The sequence below is a fragment of the Xiphias gladius genome, chromosome 21 (genome assembly GCF_016859285.1).
Source record: "Xiphias gladius isolate SHS-SW01 ecotype Sanya breed wild chromosome 21, ASM1685928v1, whole genome shotgun sequence".
Lineage (NCBI taxonomy): Eukaryota > Metazoa > Chordata > Actinopteri > Istiophoriformes > Xiphiidae > Xiphias > Xiphias gladius.
Genome location: NC_053420.1, coordinates 16,447,010 through 16,463,137, shown reverse-complemented (window position 1 = coordinate 16,463,137; position 16,128 = coordinate 16,447,010). Strand labels below are relative to the sequence as shown.

At 40.2% G+C, this 16,128-nt stretch overlaps 1 protein-coding gene across 3 annotated transcripts; it reads left to right on the top strand.

The window, feature by feature from the left end:
- The first annotated feature begins 259 nt into the window (after positions 1-259).
- Positions 260-10,821, top strand: tkta (transketolase a). 3 transcript variants are annotated; one of them, XM_040115704.1, is made up of 15 exons: positions 260-366; positions 2,256-2,373; positions 2,475-2,588; positions 2,779-2,876; positions 3,313-3,316; positions 3,826-4,034; positions 4,241-4,359; positions 4,470-4,666; positions 4,809-4,973; positions 7,742-7,898; positions 8,722-8,852; positions 8,977-9,060; positions 9,262-9,355; positions 9,808-9,930; positions 10,629-10,821. In XM_040115704.1, exons 1-15 carry the CDS (start codon positions 260-262, stop codon positions 10,814-10,816), a joined length of 1,908 nt encoding a protein of 635 aa, XP_039971638.1. In that variant the 3' UTR covers positions 10,817-10,821. The 3 variants fall into 3 exon arrangements, with proteins under 3 accessions (XP_039971638.1, XP_039971639.1, XP_039971640.1); XM_040115705.1 differs by lacking the exon at positions 3,313-3,316 and having other exon boundaries at positions 3,843-4,034; XM_040115706.1 differs by lacking the exons at positions 260-366; positions 2,475-2,588; positions 3,313-3,316 and having other exon boundaries at positions 2,275-2,373; positions 3,843-4,034.
- Positions 10,822-16,128: the final 5,307 nt, after the last annotated feature.

Below are 16,128 nucleotides of genomic sequence, written 5' to 3'. Positions count from 1 at the left end.
ATCTATGTGTCTGCACGCCTGGTAGGATAAATCCAGCTTCTCCTCCATTCTCTCTCTCTTTTTTCTCTGCTTCTGCTGCTCACACACACACACACCCACACACACATACACACACACACAGATACACACACACATACGTACAGGTACTGCTCTTTGACTACCCTTACTCTCACAGACACACACTCGAAACACACAAACTCAACAGAGGATCTTAGTTGGTCCACTTTTCTGGTGCTGTGGAACTTGACATTTTGCCTTCATGGAGGATTACCACAAACCTGACCAGCAGACAGTGCAGGCGCTGAGGAACATCGCCAACCGCCTCCGAATCAACTCCATCAAGGCAACGACTGCGGCGGGCAGTGGGTGAGTCTCCTCTACTGACTCTCACACATGAGCTTTAAGACTGTGAATGAAGTGCATATATAAACTTACACGATGTGTGCAAAGCATGATGCAAACTTAATATTTCTATGCAGCATGAGTAGATGAACACCAACATTTCCACCTACTGAACTACATTCACGTACAGATGCACACACTCAGACGTAGATGCAAGTGAAGGGCCAAAGGAACAACGTGTCCTTCCTTTGTTCTCCTCCTTTGGTCTACTGACAGAATAATTTGAACTTCCAAAGTTGTTATTTGAGCAATTGTATTCTGAAACCCTTATCAACTAACTGAAGGAAATTTAGAGGATTTAGAGTAAGCAATTTCTATATCATTCTGCTTTTTAGAACATTTATGGTATATTTATAAAATACACGCCGTGTTGCAGAAACTTCAATTAATCTAATTATCCATCTGAGTGCAGTGTAGTTTTCATACATAACTGTAAAATACTATAATCACAGTTGCCCTTCAAAGCGAATAATTTAATCATTTCAGATGATTGGATTTTCATATGCTGGAGAATGACCAAAAATGTATACGGTCTTTGGTGCATTTCTGTTATTTCAAAATCAAATATTTACTTTGTTTGCAGGATAATTATTGTACTTGATTTCTGAATTAGGAACGGTAATATGCACCTATGTGGTACTGGGCACAATAGACTACCATGTACAATGTATGGAATGTATGTTGCATGATAGACTTGAGTATGGCATGGTTGCTGCAAGCGCAACGACCGTTTCCAGTGGGGAAGGATTGTAAATTTTTCATTGATAAACTGAAATCTTTACTATAATCAATTCTTAGAGCTCTGTGTTAGATTACTAATAAATTAATTCAATGCAGATGTGGTATCATAGCACTCAATTTGTGATAGAAATGTCTCTGTACAGATGAGCATAATAATGATTGGGGTTTTTTTTTTTCAGAATTCTTTATGTTTGAACAGCCATGTGAAACCCAAAATCTTTTCTACATTTGAGGAATTCATTGAACAGTTACACAGTTAGGCAGTGATGGGAACAGAGAAACACTAAGATATAGTGGAAAATGGTTGCTTGACTTAAAATATTCTAAGCCTTATTATAAGCATTAATGTATAATAGCTGTGTTAAAATGCAAACTAATTTTTGTATATGTCATATTAGTACATTATCAGTGAATAACTCCAGTATTTTTACATGTGGGAAAGGCCAATAACCACCTATTGATATCAGCGCGCCAAAATACTTTGTCCTTTAGGTTCCAAAGCACTGGATGGAGCGCTTTGTGATTAAGTGTAAAGTTGATGGGGGCTTCACTAATGTGGCTCTATGCAGTGATTGTTTATTAAAGCACAAATTGCTCTAATTTGAATGTAATACTAGCATTTACAAATATTTCTATATCTAATCTGTTTAGCCCCTATGTATGATGTAAACCAACCCATGGAGCTTTATGAGCGCTACTAGTTTTACTAGCTCCATTAGCATTTGGTCTGCATTCAGCGTATGTGAATGCATTTCCAATAGTTACTTGGTTCTTCATGTACCTATTTTGGTTTTTGAACTCTCATCAGCCCTCATGTTTAGGTCTGCACTGTGACATCTGGAAATCTGCAATGACCAGCACATGTTCGATTTTTTCTACTATTCCTGAGGGTGTTTGTGTGCTACTGTGCATTTACATTACATCTACATTTCTGGATGATTTTGCAACATGATTAGGATCTGAAATCTGCCATGATATTATAGCATTATTTTTTTTTTTTACATGCTCTTAATGATAAACATGTTAAAACTGAAGCAGTCTGTGTGTCTTGTGCATGTGTATTTAGTTTAGTCTGACACATGGGTAAAAGCACCATCTCCTCTGTCACACAGACACCCCACATCATGCTGCAGTGTGGCAGAAATCATGTCTGTGCTTTTCTTCCACACCATGAAGTACCGCCCTGAAGACCCCAGGAATTTCAACAATGATCGCTTCATCCTGTCCAAGGTGAGACCTAGGTAGTCCTACTGGTCTGAACAGGAGGCCCTCTTTTCACATTTGTGGTTGCTAATGGATTTAATGTGGATTTGTGATTGTTCTTCCCACAGGGTCACGCTGCTCCGGCCCTGTATTCCATGTGGGTTGAATCAGGTTTCCTGAAGGAGAGCGAACTGCTCAGTTTGTGCCAGGTTGACTCTAACCTGGAGGGCCACCCAACCCCAGTAAGCTCAGTAAGCTGTCACATACTCTACTACACCTCAGGAATCACCTCATGGAACACAACCGGTGTACAAACTGTTTTTGATAACACTTAACTCTGTGTGTGTGTGTGTGTGTGTGTGTGTGTGTGTGTGTGTGTGTGTGTGTGTGTGTGTGTGTGTGTGTGTGTGTGTGTGCTGTGCAAAATTTCAGAAGCAGAACTTTGTTGATGTAGCTACTGGCTCCTTGGGGCAGGGTCTTGGTGTGGCTTGTGGAATGGCTTACACTGGGAAATATTTTGACAAGTCCAGGTAATCCTTAATACATATTGACACACAAGTTTAAAAAGAAATACTCTATTTTTACTTTTATTAGCTTTAGATTCATTTTTTTCTTGTTTATATCCATTTAAAAATTCCTTCTCTGGTATAGACAAACACTGACTCAACTTCATTTGACACAAAATGCCAATATTAGCAGCATTATTGTGTGGTTTCGCACTATACATTTCTGAGTTATCTTTAGTTTCCTTTTTGGTCTGCATCGTATTTCTTTTGAGTGTCTAGTGATTAGGATTTTCCGGATTTTGTGGGTGTGTGCTGCGGCTACATGCTCTGCTCTCACGATTCTTCTGCTCTAATAAGCACAGGCCCAGCAGTCATATCTCAGTTATTTTTACCATCTGAGCAGTTTTCATCTCAGAATCGAATTCAGATAGTGTGCTTTCAACCATATATTTGTTCTCAGTCTAGTGTTCTAATTTATCATCACAAACTGATTCCATTTCACTGTGTTACTTTTTTCCTTTGCAATGGTGGCAAAATATAAAGCTTTTCATAAAACTACTACTATATATATCCTCTACTGTATATAGAGGACATTTTGACTCACCTGGTAATATTTGAGACGGATGGCGAACAAAAAATAAATGAACAACAATTCGTTTGCATAAAATAAGAACATCATCGGCCTCATTTAAAGGAATCTATGGAGTTCTTTTGGGAGATACGTTTCACGGACAGGTGTGAAATTCAGCAGCCACACCTTCAGAGGCCTGGGGAAGCTTTTATCATGCCACAGCTGGTTACCAGCCCAACTGTCAGATAACGGAAAGAGAATCAGTTTGACTGGAAAGGTGTCAAAGAGTATTTTCGTGAGATATGTCGCTTCTTGTGAGCACAGCACCCCACCCTCATCCAAACATACACAACACACGCACGCACAAATGCTTGCCAACACACAGTAATACTATAATCTCAGCCTATTCTCCACCTCAGTTACCGTGTGTACTGCCTGCTGGGGGATGGCGAGATGTCGGAGGGAGCTGTCTGGGAGGCCATGTCATTTGCCTCCTACTACCAGCTTGACAACCTGGTGGCTATCGTGGACATCAACCGCCTGGGCCAAAGTGACCCTGCTCCCCTGCAGCATCACGTGGAGAAATATCAGAAACGCTTTGAAGCTTTTGGGTAATAATGCATAAAACTGAAAATCTCAGAGTAGTAGAGGCTGCTTAATGTGTGTGTGCACACGTGAATGTGTATGTGCTGTGCTGAAAGAATATGTAGAAAGTGATGGTAAGAGAGCATTTTGCAAAAATCTGCAAGATCTGTGTTCATGCCCTCTGTACAAGTGGATTTTAATGTGTGGCTTTGATGTGTGTGTATGTGTGTAGTTGGCATGCTATAATTGTGGACGGACACAGCGTGGAAGAGCTTTGCAAGGCTCTGAGCCAGCCACGCCATCAACCCACTGCCATCATTGCAAAAACCATCAAGGGCAAAGGCATTCCAGGTAACTCACTGTCCACTCCTCATCTGCAAATGTATTGCTCTCACTCTAGTACAAATTCAATGCAATGTTTTTGAGTCTAACAATGCATTGCATTGTTTATGCGGTTTCAGCTGCAGAAGATAAGCTAGGCTGGCATGCCAAACCTCTGCCCAAAGACATGGCCGAGATGGTTATGAAGGATCTGCAGAGCCGCATCACAAACAGCAGCAAGCACCTGTACCCACCTACTCCCGTCGAGGACTCCCCACCGGTCAGCCTGAGAAACATCAGGATGCCCAGTGCACCTAGCTACAAGGCTGGAGAAAAGGTTTGTCACCTGTGCACAAGCACAGGCTTCATCCATATCCTCACACTCTGTTCTCAAGTATGTACACACAGTGTCTACAGAAATCACAGAAGCAAATGAATGAATGCAACATAAAGATGGTCTCTCTTTCTTTGTTCTTTAGATTACAACACGGAAAGCATATGGGATGGCTTTGGCCAAGCTTGGCCGCTACAATGAACGTGTTGTGGCCCTAGATGGAGACACCAACAACCTCACCTACTCAGAGATCTTCAAGAATGAGCATCCAAACCGCTTTGTCGAGTGCTACATTGCACAGCAGAATATGGTATGATCCCTTATGAATCTCCAGATTTAAGCCTATTTCACAAAGCTTGAGAAAGATATTTTGTAAGAAATGTATTCATAAACGAAGCTTTCTATATCCTATTAGTGAGGTATTTGGTGTAATGCTCTCTCTTATTTTTTTATTTTTTTTTAGCTTATTAGAGAACACAGATAAACCTCCTTTTGCTCTTTAAAGTGGTGATTTTGCTGAGTAAATTATTATTTGTCAGCTCTACATCTCAGAGCTGTGAGTCGGAGCCTGTTTTATTTAATTATACATGACTTGTCTATCAATAATATAAGGATGGGAAAAGATACAACTCATTTTTCTTCCTTATGGTCAATGTGGCTGCTGCTCACACCCGTGGTTTGCCAGTGCCTTTCTTTTGCCTTTATTATTAATTTATCTGATCCTAGATTAATAATTTGGAGGGAAGTGATTAGGCATTAATTCCTTTCTGTTATGGCTCCAGCGGAAACCTACTCCAATGTAGGTCAGGCATGTGTATGATGATAAGCAGTCATGACAAGTGTATTCAGAAGTAAAATATTAATCAGTGTAGAGGGTGGGACCATCTGGCTGAATGCGTGAGAAAAGTCAAAAGTTGAATGGCACAGCTAGAGTGGCTAAATGAAAACCTACTGCATTTTAAATAAGGAGATTGACACTATAAAATAAAAACATCTGATTTGTTTGTCTTAGTTTGAATGAAACAATGTTTAGTGCAGCCTTTAAATGAGCAGTTTATTTTCTTTGATTACATATAAGTATAAGAATTTATCTAACATCATGCTTGAGCTTTCATGGGTGCTTAGTTGTTGCTTCTGTCTAAGGAAGGAAAGAAGTTGTGGGATTGAAGAGATTTTTGTGGACAGGACAAAGGAAATTATTTGTAAGAGAAGGTATGCCACTGATTCCACCCATATGGGAAAAAAAGCTCCAGAGATTTGTGGAAAACTCTTTTCATTGACTTGTTACTTAACATGGTCTTTGGTTCAAAGAGGCTTTCAAATATGGTTTTTGCCACAGATATTTGACCCTTGTCGTGATCTTTTTGGCCTGTGACTATCTGATTTTGCACCCACAGGAAAGTTATATCACTTGGGCTCTTGTATAGGTACTAAGAAACAGTAAATTCCTTTCCCAGGTCGGCGTTGCCATGGGATGCGCTGCCCGTGAGAGGAATGTCGTGTTTGCCAGTACTCTCTTTTGCCTTTATTATTAATTTATTCGATCCTAGATTAATAATTTGGAGGAAGTGATTAGCATTAATTCCTTTCGTTATGGCTCCAGCGGAACCCACCTAATGCAGGTCAGGTATGTGTATGATGATACAGTCATGACAAGTGTGGTCTAGAAGTGCTATTAATCAGTGTAGAGGGGGACCATCTGGCTGAATGCGGAGAAAAAGTCATGTTGAATGGCATAATAGAGGCTAAATGAAAACCTACTGCATTTAAATATGAGATTGGACATTATAAAATAAAAAGATTCGATTTGTTTGTCTTAGTTTGAATGAAAGCCAATGTTTAGTGCAGCCTTTAAATGAGCAGTTTATTTTCTTGATTACATAAGTATAAGAATTTATCTAACATCATGCTTGAGCTTTCATGGAAGTTTTGGTTGTTGCTTCTGTTCAAGGAATATAGGTTGTGGGGATTGGCGAGGGATTTTTGTGTGACAGACAGGCGAAATTATTTGTAAGAGAAGGTATGCCACTGATTCCACCCATATGGGAAAAAGCTCCAGAGATTTGTGTTCTTTTCATTGACTTGTTATTTTCAACATGGTCTTTGGTCTATGAGGCCAAATATGGTTTTAAGCATTAAAAGATATTTGACCTTGTCGATCTTTGGCCTGTGACTATCTGATTTTGCACTCCACAGGAAAAGAGTATCACTTGGCTCTTGTATAGGTACTAAGAAACAGTAAATTCTTTCCCAGGTCGTATGGTGTTGTTGCTGGATGCGCCGTCAGAGTGAATGTGGTTTGCCAGTGCCTTTCTTTTGCCTTTATTATTAATTTATCTGATCCTAGATTAATAATTTGGAGGGAAGTGATTAGGCATTAATTCCTTTCTGTTATGGCTCCAGCGGAAACCTACTCCAATGTAGGTCAGGCATGTGTATGATGATAAGCAGTCATGACAAGTGTATTCAGAAGTAAAATATTAATCAGTGTAGAGGGTGGGACCATCTGGCTGAATGCGTGAGAAAAGTCAAAAGTTGAATGGCACAGCTAGAGTGGCTAAATGAAAACCTACTGCATTTTAAATAAGGAGATTGACACTATAAAATAAAAACATCTGATTTGTTTGTCTTAGTTTGAATGAAACAATGTTTAGTGCAGCCTTTAAATGAGCAGTTTATTTTCTTTGATTACATATAAGTATAAGAATTTATCTAACATCATGCTTGAGCTTTCATGGGTGCTTAGTTGTTGCTTCTGTCTAAGGAAGGAAAGAAGTTGTGGGATTGAAGAGATTTTTGTGGACAGGACAAAGGAAATTATTTGTAAGAGAAGGTATGCCACTGATTCCACCCATATGGGAAAAAAAGCTCCAGAGATTTGTGGAAAACTCTTTTCATTGACTTGTTACTTAACATGGTCTTTGGTTCAAAGAGGCTTTCAAATATGGTTTTTGCCACAGATATTTGACCCTTGTCGTGATCTTTTTGGCCTGTGACTATCTGATTTTGCACCCACAGGAAAGTTATATCACTTGGGCTCTTGTATAGGTACTAAGAAACAGTAAATTCCTTTCCCAGGTCGGCGTTGCCATGGGATGCGCTGCCCGTGAGAGGAATGTCGTGTTTGCCAGTACTCTTGCTTCCTTTTTTACCCGCGCCTATGACCAGCTTCGCATGGCAGCCATCTCAGAAAGCAGCATCAACCTGTGTGGCTCCCACTGCGGCCTGTCCAGTGGTTAGTAAACCGCTGCTAATGCGTCATGCACACCAAAGCCCCTCTCACACACCTTCACAAAGTTCGCCCTCATTCCTTTACACTTGAGCCAGACACTTCACAGCACCCATATTCACAGTATCCCTAATGTTGATAAATGTATAAAAGAATGATCTGTTTATGTGTGTGGAATTGTTTTACTATATTCATGAGGTCTAATGAACCGGGAGCCCACTATACTTGGTGGGTCCAACAGCTTTGTGGGGACGAAAATGCTGGACCCAACAAGTTTAAATGGCTGTTTGAGGGTTAAAACTTTTTTTAAGGGTTAGTCTAAGGGTTGGGGTTAGGCATTCAGTTGTGATGGTTAAGGTTGGGGTAAAGGGGTTGCAGATGCATTATGTCAATGACAGGTCCCCGTAAATAGAGTAAAACAAGGATGTGTGTGGTTGTGTGTGTGTGTGTGTGTGTGTGTGTGCGTGCGTGCGTGCGTGCGTGCGTGCGTGCGTGCGTGCGTGCGTGCGTGCGTGCGTGTGTGTGTGTGTGTGTGCAGTTTTTGCAATCCTTTCTCTCTTCCCCTCTAATCCTGTGTTTTCCTTATCATCTGCCCCCTTGACCTTACAGCTAGTACTCAATCCTCCCCTTTTTCTCCCTTCCTGTCTGCCCTGGAAGCTGTCTGAAGGGAACCACGTGTCCCTCTGTTAGTGCAGGTACACTGCATGGAAAGTCTGGCTTTATGTCTGTTTATACCTGCATGCATCAGCTCACCTAACCAGTCGATAACTTTTGAGGATTTTCTGATCGTTGGATGAATGAAATCGACTATAAAATGTGCATTTTACAGGAGAGGAAGGCCCCTCTCTGATGGGTCTCGAGGACATTGCTATGTTCAGGGCCCTTCCCACAGCAACCATTTTCTATCCGAGTGACGGGGTGTCTACAGAGAAGGCTGTGGAACTGGCTGCAGCCACAAAGGTACCTAAAACCCAGCTACAGAGTTCTGGCTTCCCTACAGTATTAGTGGGACACTTACCTGTTTGCAAGAGAGCCTATTTGCTGGCTCAGTGGTGATGCTTTTGTCATTTTCCCCTTCATGCAGGGTGTTTGCTACATCCGAACCAGCCGCCAAGACAGCGCCATCATCTATAACAGCAATGAGGACTTCCATGTGGGACAGGCAAAGGTGAGAGTCTTTTCAGTAAAAAAAACACACACACGCTCACACACACACACACACACACACACACACACACACACACACACACACACACACACACACACACACACACACACACACACACACACACACACACACACACACACACACATAAATCACTGTCAACATGTAAAACGAAACAGAAGATAATACTTTTCCCTTTTCCAGGTGGTGTTCCAGAGCAAAGAGGACCAGGTAACCGTGGTGGCAGCTGGAGTGACTTTGCATGAGGCCCTGGCTGCAGCTGAACATTTAAAGAAAGGTACCGTAGCAGTTAACAAATAACTTTTTTGACTGCAAGATGAAATATATGCCAGTTTCTATTTTAAAAATAAAGCAGCTAACACAACACTGTATGACCACATTTGGTCCAATATTACTTATCACAGCTGGCATTGAAAATAATACAGCATATACTTTGATTCATTCCCTCACGGGTCATTTTAATGAATGCTGTCAATAATGCTTGATGATTCAGTGTCACCAGCTGTAGCACTGGGAACTACCATGTACAACAAAAGCTTTTAATTGAGGCTTTCAGAATCTGTCTTTTCTTTTATGATTTTTTTTTTTAATTCTTCCCTGAGCTTGCATCCGCTAGAATGGAATCATACATGTTCCCCTGGCTTTCTCAAGCATCATTATCATAAACTAATATGTTTATTTCAGGATGCACCGTGGTGATATTAACCACTTAATTAATGGATTTTTCAGAGAGGATCTCAGTCAGGGTCATTGACCCCTTCACAATCAAACCACTGGATGTCAAAACCATCATTGATCACACACGTGCCACCAGGGGACGAATCCTCACCGTAGAGGACCACTACTATGAAGGTACGTTTCCATAAAAGATACACATACCGTTAAGCCTCTGCGTATTGTATGACCTCTACCAACATAGCAGCAACAAGCTTCTCCGCATAATGCAGCTGGGGCCCTGTCATTGGTCCATATCCTTGGATGCGTTGTGGTGGCAAGTTTTCATTGGTGCAGCAGCGGAGACGCGATGTGGTGGCATTAGCTTATTGGCCGAGCGGCAGGCTGACTGTTGTGTGCCCTCATTGCAGGCAAGGTATTGGTGTTGTGGTGCATTTTGTAAGTGTGAGAGCTAGCGAGGCAGAGTGCTGTCAGATTTCCTTAACTGAGCATGTGCCCATGGGGCTCACTGTGACCTAGATAGCACAGACAGCCATGCCCTGTGCCTGTGAAGAGAGTGGGGATGGGTGATGGCGGGGACTTGACTGGACAAAGGATATCGGGCAACTGTAATCAGTTTGATGATGGGTATCTCATTCATTTTAAATCTGGACCAAGAAGGATTGTGGTAAAGTGGTCAATATGTTTCACTTGTAATGTTTTCTTGCCGTCTATATACTGCACTTATTTACTATTTACTCTATGTGACATGTGTGCGAAGGCCCATTTCTGCTGAAAACAATTTTTTAGGTGACTGGGCGCCCCCCCCCCACCCCTTCTAAGAGGATTTATCTTCCCTCTTCATCCCTCTCATGTGATAAATTGTTGTTCCACAGGTGGCCTCGGGGAGGCAGTGTGCTCAGCAATGGTCAATGAGTCTGGCTTCAATCTCCATCGTCTGGCTGTGTCCCATGTTCCCCGCAGTGGCAAACCACACGAGTTGCTCAAGATCTATGGCATCGACCGTGATGCCATTGCCCAGGCCGTCCGCAAGATGCTCAGCAGCTCTACCAACGCCAAGTAACTTTCTCCCTGCCCCACCCACCTATCTAATCACACCCCTGCAGATTTAGATAAACAGTCAAGTATGATTTTGATTCACGACACCCAGCTCTTTAAATTCCTTCACTGTGAATGCCCTTAAGTGTGTACTAAAGTAATGTGATTTTGTGTTGTACACTTTGAAGTAGAGTTCCACATTTACCCATCTTTCACGCATCCATCACATCACACACACAAAAAAGAGACACACAAATACAAACACACATTTACACATATAATCATAATCTCAGCATTGTCATGGATCCAGTTCAGCAATCAAAATGTGGCCATAAGTGACTCAGCATACAAAACAATAGATGTGCCCTTGTGTGTGTTTTTTTTATTAATGCTCTTCGATTAACTTCGTTCAACTGGAAATGTTTTTATATTGTTCTGATGTAGCTCTTAATACTGGGTGGGGCTTAGTTTTAAAGCAGGTGTGAGAAAGAAGCTAACCAAGTTGTTGTTTGTAGAAGGTAGTGGAGAAAAAAAATCAAACAAATGTAGTTAGGTCATAAAGAGCAGTCACACAAAACCACTATTCAAATCTTCAGACAATTTCAACTTATGTGGTTTCAGAAATTGTATCATTTCTCTTCAGCACTTTCTTTTGTTATTGATTTCAAAGGGACCATAAACCTACGCACCTGGGTGTTCATCTGTACCAGCAAGTACATTTGGACCATGCCAGCAGTGGGACGATTATAATTGTGTGGTCAATAACATCATCTCTTTTACATAAGGTGGAGGGTCGAAGGTCCCTCCAGTGCTGATGGAGAATATGGTTGCTTGTGACTATGAAGGTAGAATTACATCTGACTTGTGAACCCAAGATCAAACACTTTCTTTGTTACTTGAAATTTTGTATGTACCTTACTTTCATGTAATAAAGCCCTCTGCATTTGAATTTGAGCTTTCACTATAGTTTGTTCCTTTTCCCTAGATGTGTATTTATGTTGATGTGTGTAGTTCAAACAGCACATACTAAGAAGCGGGAATCTGTGCTTGAATTTTTAATTGAAACAATGTCAGTTACTAATTGATACAAAACTATCATGTATGGCAACATGTTCAGTATCAGTAATACAGAGCTCCTTTTTATGAAAGTGGAGTACAGGTCTGCATTATTTGCTTCATAAGTTATTTCTTTACTGCACATCCCTGAGCTTACTAATACATTTTCTATATAACTAGGAAATGAACAGCTAAATATCTGATCATGAAAGATTCAGAAACATGAATGCTTCCATGGAAACATATATGGCTTCCTGGTAGAATTCAGCATCTCTGATAACACACCTCTGCTCGTTGACCTTGTACATACCTCAGTATTAACTGTTTGTAACTTCATCCTCTGTGGTTGTAAATTCCTTTTACTACCAAGGTTGCTGTCTTCTTCTCAGCGTCCTGTCCAAAAGAGAAAAATTAGATTTTTAGATCATACAAATACCACTACTCTACTTAACTTTAAAAGATATTTAAAGACATTGAATTCAACCTGCGATAAGGCTGTTAATCTATAGGAACAATGAGTAAAATTTAAATCAGCTTTTGGTAGCCTACCTACCTTAGAGAGCTGTATTTCCGTTTTGCTCCCCTGAGAGCAAACACCACGATTCCACATCCATAAGACATTGTGTAGACTGGAATAAAGCACAATATTAAAGCACAGAAATAGTATTTTCCCAAAGCGTTTGCATATCTCATATGCTCTAAAGTCATGTGGCTTTACCCTGATATGAATTGAGGTTCAGGATGGCCACGAAAAGTGCAAAACAAAATCCCCAGCAAACATCTATAAAGAGTTAGAAGCTAATATTAGTTTTTATGAAGAATGGGTCTGAATGTTTGTAATGCTTTATATTTAGAATTTAAAGATTATGAGTATGAATATATATGTATATATATATATATATATATATATATGTACATATACAGTCGGGACATAAGTATTTGGACAGTGACACAATTTTCATAATTTTGCCTCTGTACACCACCACGATGGATTTGAAACAAAGCCATCAAGATGTGATTGAAGTGAAGAATTCCAGCTTTAATTCAAGGGGTTTAACAAAAATATCACAACAACCATATGAGAATTACAGCCATTTTTATACATAGTCCCTCATTTTCAGAGGCTCAAAAGTATTTGGACAAACCAACACAAACATAAATATAAAGATTATTTTTAATATTTGGATGAAAATCCTTTGCAGTCAATGACTGCCTGAAGTCTGGAAGCCATGGACATCACCAAAGGCGGAGTTTCCTCCCCTGAGATGCTTTTTCACGCCTTTAGTGCAGCCGCCTTCAGTTGCTGCTTGTTTGTGGGTCTTTCTGCCCTCAGTTTGTCTTCAGTAAGTGAAAAACATGCTCAGTTGGGTCAAGGTCAGGTGACTGACTTGGCTATTGAAGAATATACCATTTCTTTGCCTTGAGAAGCTCTTGTTTTGCTTTTGCAGTATGTTTTTGGTCATCATCCATCTGTACCGTGAAACACCGTCCGGTCAGTTTTGCAGCATTTGGCTGAATCTGAGCAGATAATATAACCCTGTACAGTTCAGAATTCATCCTGCTACTTCTATCAGCAGTCACATCATCAATAATCACCGGTTACCCAGTTCCATTGGCAGCCATACATGGTGTTGCCATAACACTGCCTCCACTATGTTTGACAGATGATGTAGTATGCTTTGGATCACGAGCCGTTCCTTTCCTTCTCCACACTCTTCTCTTCCCATCATTCTGGTACAAGTTGATCTTGGTTTCATCTGTCCAGGGAATCCTGTTCCAGAACTGGGCAGGCTTTTTTACATGTTTTCTATCAAAGTCTAACCTGGCCTTTCTGTCCGTGAGTACTATGAGTGGTTTGCACCTTGTGGTAAACCCTCTGTATTTACATTCATGAATGCGTATCTTGATAGTAGACTTTGACAGTGATACACCTACCTCCTCGAGAGTGTTCTTGACCTCGCTGGATGTTGTGAAGGGTTTTTCTTCACCAAGGAAATAATTCTGTGATCATCCACTTGAGTTGTCTTCAGTGGTCTTCCAGGCCTTTTGGTGTTGCTGAGCTCGCCAGTGCATTCCTTCTTTTAAGAATGTACCAAATTGTTGATTTGGCCATCTGTCTGAAAGGTTTGTTATGCTTTTTCAGCCTAATGATGGCCTCCTTCATTTGCATCAGCATCATCTTTGGACGGCATATTGAGAGTTCCCATGAACAGCTGCCAAATGCTAATTCAACACTTGGGATCACCTCCAGATGTTTTATCTGCGTAATTTGTCATGAAATAATGAGGGAACAGGCTACATCTGGCCATGAAACTGATTGTCAGTTAGTTGTCCAATTACTTTTGAGCCTCTGAAAATGACGGACTATGTATAAAAGCGGCTGTAAGTCCTAAATGGTTGATGGGATAGTTTTGTTAAACCCCTTGAATTAAAGCTGAAATTCTTCACTTCGATCACATTTTAATGGCTTCGTTTCAAATCCATCGTGGTGGTGTACAGAAGCAAAATTATGACAGCTGTGTCACTGTCCAAATACTTATGTCCCTACTGTATATATACAGTATAGGTATATATATCATTCAGCCAAAACATTGAATTGTGGCTGATCTGTGTAGCTTGCCAGCTTTAGATTTACTCAATTGAGTTGATTATTGTTATGGAGATGCTATTGACCACCATAAATCATTTACAGACTATTAGATAATGAAAAACTAATAATTACAATTAATACAAATATTCTCAATACATTTGTTAGTTATGCATACATATTTTGTTGCTAATATAAATCTGTTGTGAGTAAATAATGAACCACTGAAACAAATCATAACCATTTTCTATTGTGAACACAAGTGGGGTTGAAACTGAATATTTAAAGTACCTCTTCTATCATAGGGAGGGCCTTTACATCTTCTAGTATGAGCTGGCTGGTCTGACAGAAACATAAGAAATGATCACCGAGGTTGTAAATGTTCAACAAAACAAGGGGGTCGTCTAAAATAACGTGCTTCGCATTTGAACCTTCTGGTTTTAGCTGTTGTAAAACAAATTTTATCTTACCAGAGATTAATCCCAGAACTTCAAACACTATGGTGAAAAACACGGCAAGAACTGATGGAATCATGAGTGCTGGAAATGCAACACAAATATTTTTAAACAATTACAGAGTCCATGCTATAAACTTAAAATATACCAAACAAAAATAGGTAGGTTTGTTGATAATTTAGATTTTACTGGAAATGCACAGACTCCCAACAAAGTGTAAAATTCATCTGCATGAACATTTAAGAACTTGTATGTCTACTTACAAAGAAAGGGCCTATAGAGTGCTGTTCCACATCTCATACCAAAGCAGATCGCATAAAAGTGGTAATATTTGTCTGAAAATGTTCAGAAGAATAGATTAAAATTGATACATATCTTCTAAACAAAAGTGAATTTCTTTCAGGAAATTTTGTGCTACCGCCCTCCACTAATGTAGACTATGAAGTTCTACATACAGTGCTGGTAAAAGTCAAAAGTGTGGTTCCCTTCAAACTCCTGAAAAAGAAACATTATGATGACTTCTTGGTAGACACGCATCAGCATAAATAGTTTGATGGATAAACACAAACTAGAGACAGAGAGTCGGGTGAAAGAATGAGGAAGAGAACAAGAGAGACAGCCGCACACAGAACATATAATATCACAACATAGTAAAATACAGAGAGACTCAGAGAGTGAATTCCCAGGAAGACTGTAAGACCCAGAAACGCAGGTGTACACACCATATAAGTCCAACTGGCTGATTCTCCAGGCAGGTGTAGCAGCAAGAAGGTATTCAACTTCAAGAAGACAACTTGCTGAACCCCGTCTAACCACTCTGCCAAGTTCTGTGCATAAACAGAATGGAAGTCACAGATAAGAATGTTTTACTTTCACATTCAAATCCATGGTGTAGTGACACTGTCTGTCTTGGGGCTTAAGTACAGAGTGGGTGAGACTCAAAGACAAAGACGAAAAACCTGAGAGACTCTTCGTTATTTTTTTACAGACTCAGTTGAGTATTTAATCAAAGAGTTTCACAACTAGATGAAAAATCAGCATTTTTGCTTGTTATTCGGCATTACATCAGCAATGACCATGAAGTCAGGTAAACAAATGAACGGACACATAAATCACTTTCTTAAGTAGATGCCTAGCCTCAGTCCATGTTTTTTAAAAACTGTCAATCAATTTGGAAATGAGAGAAAGTTTTGTCTTGGTGGAGCCCCATTTACATTTAGTCGAGAAACAGGAAATTAG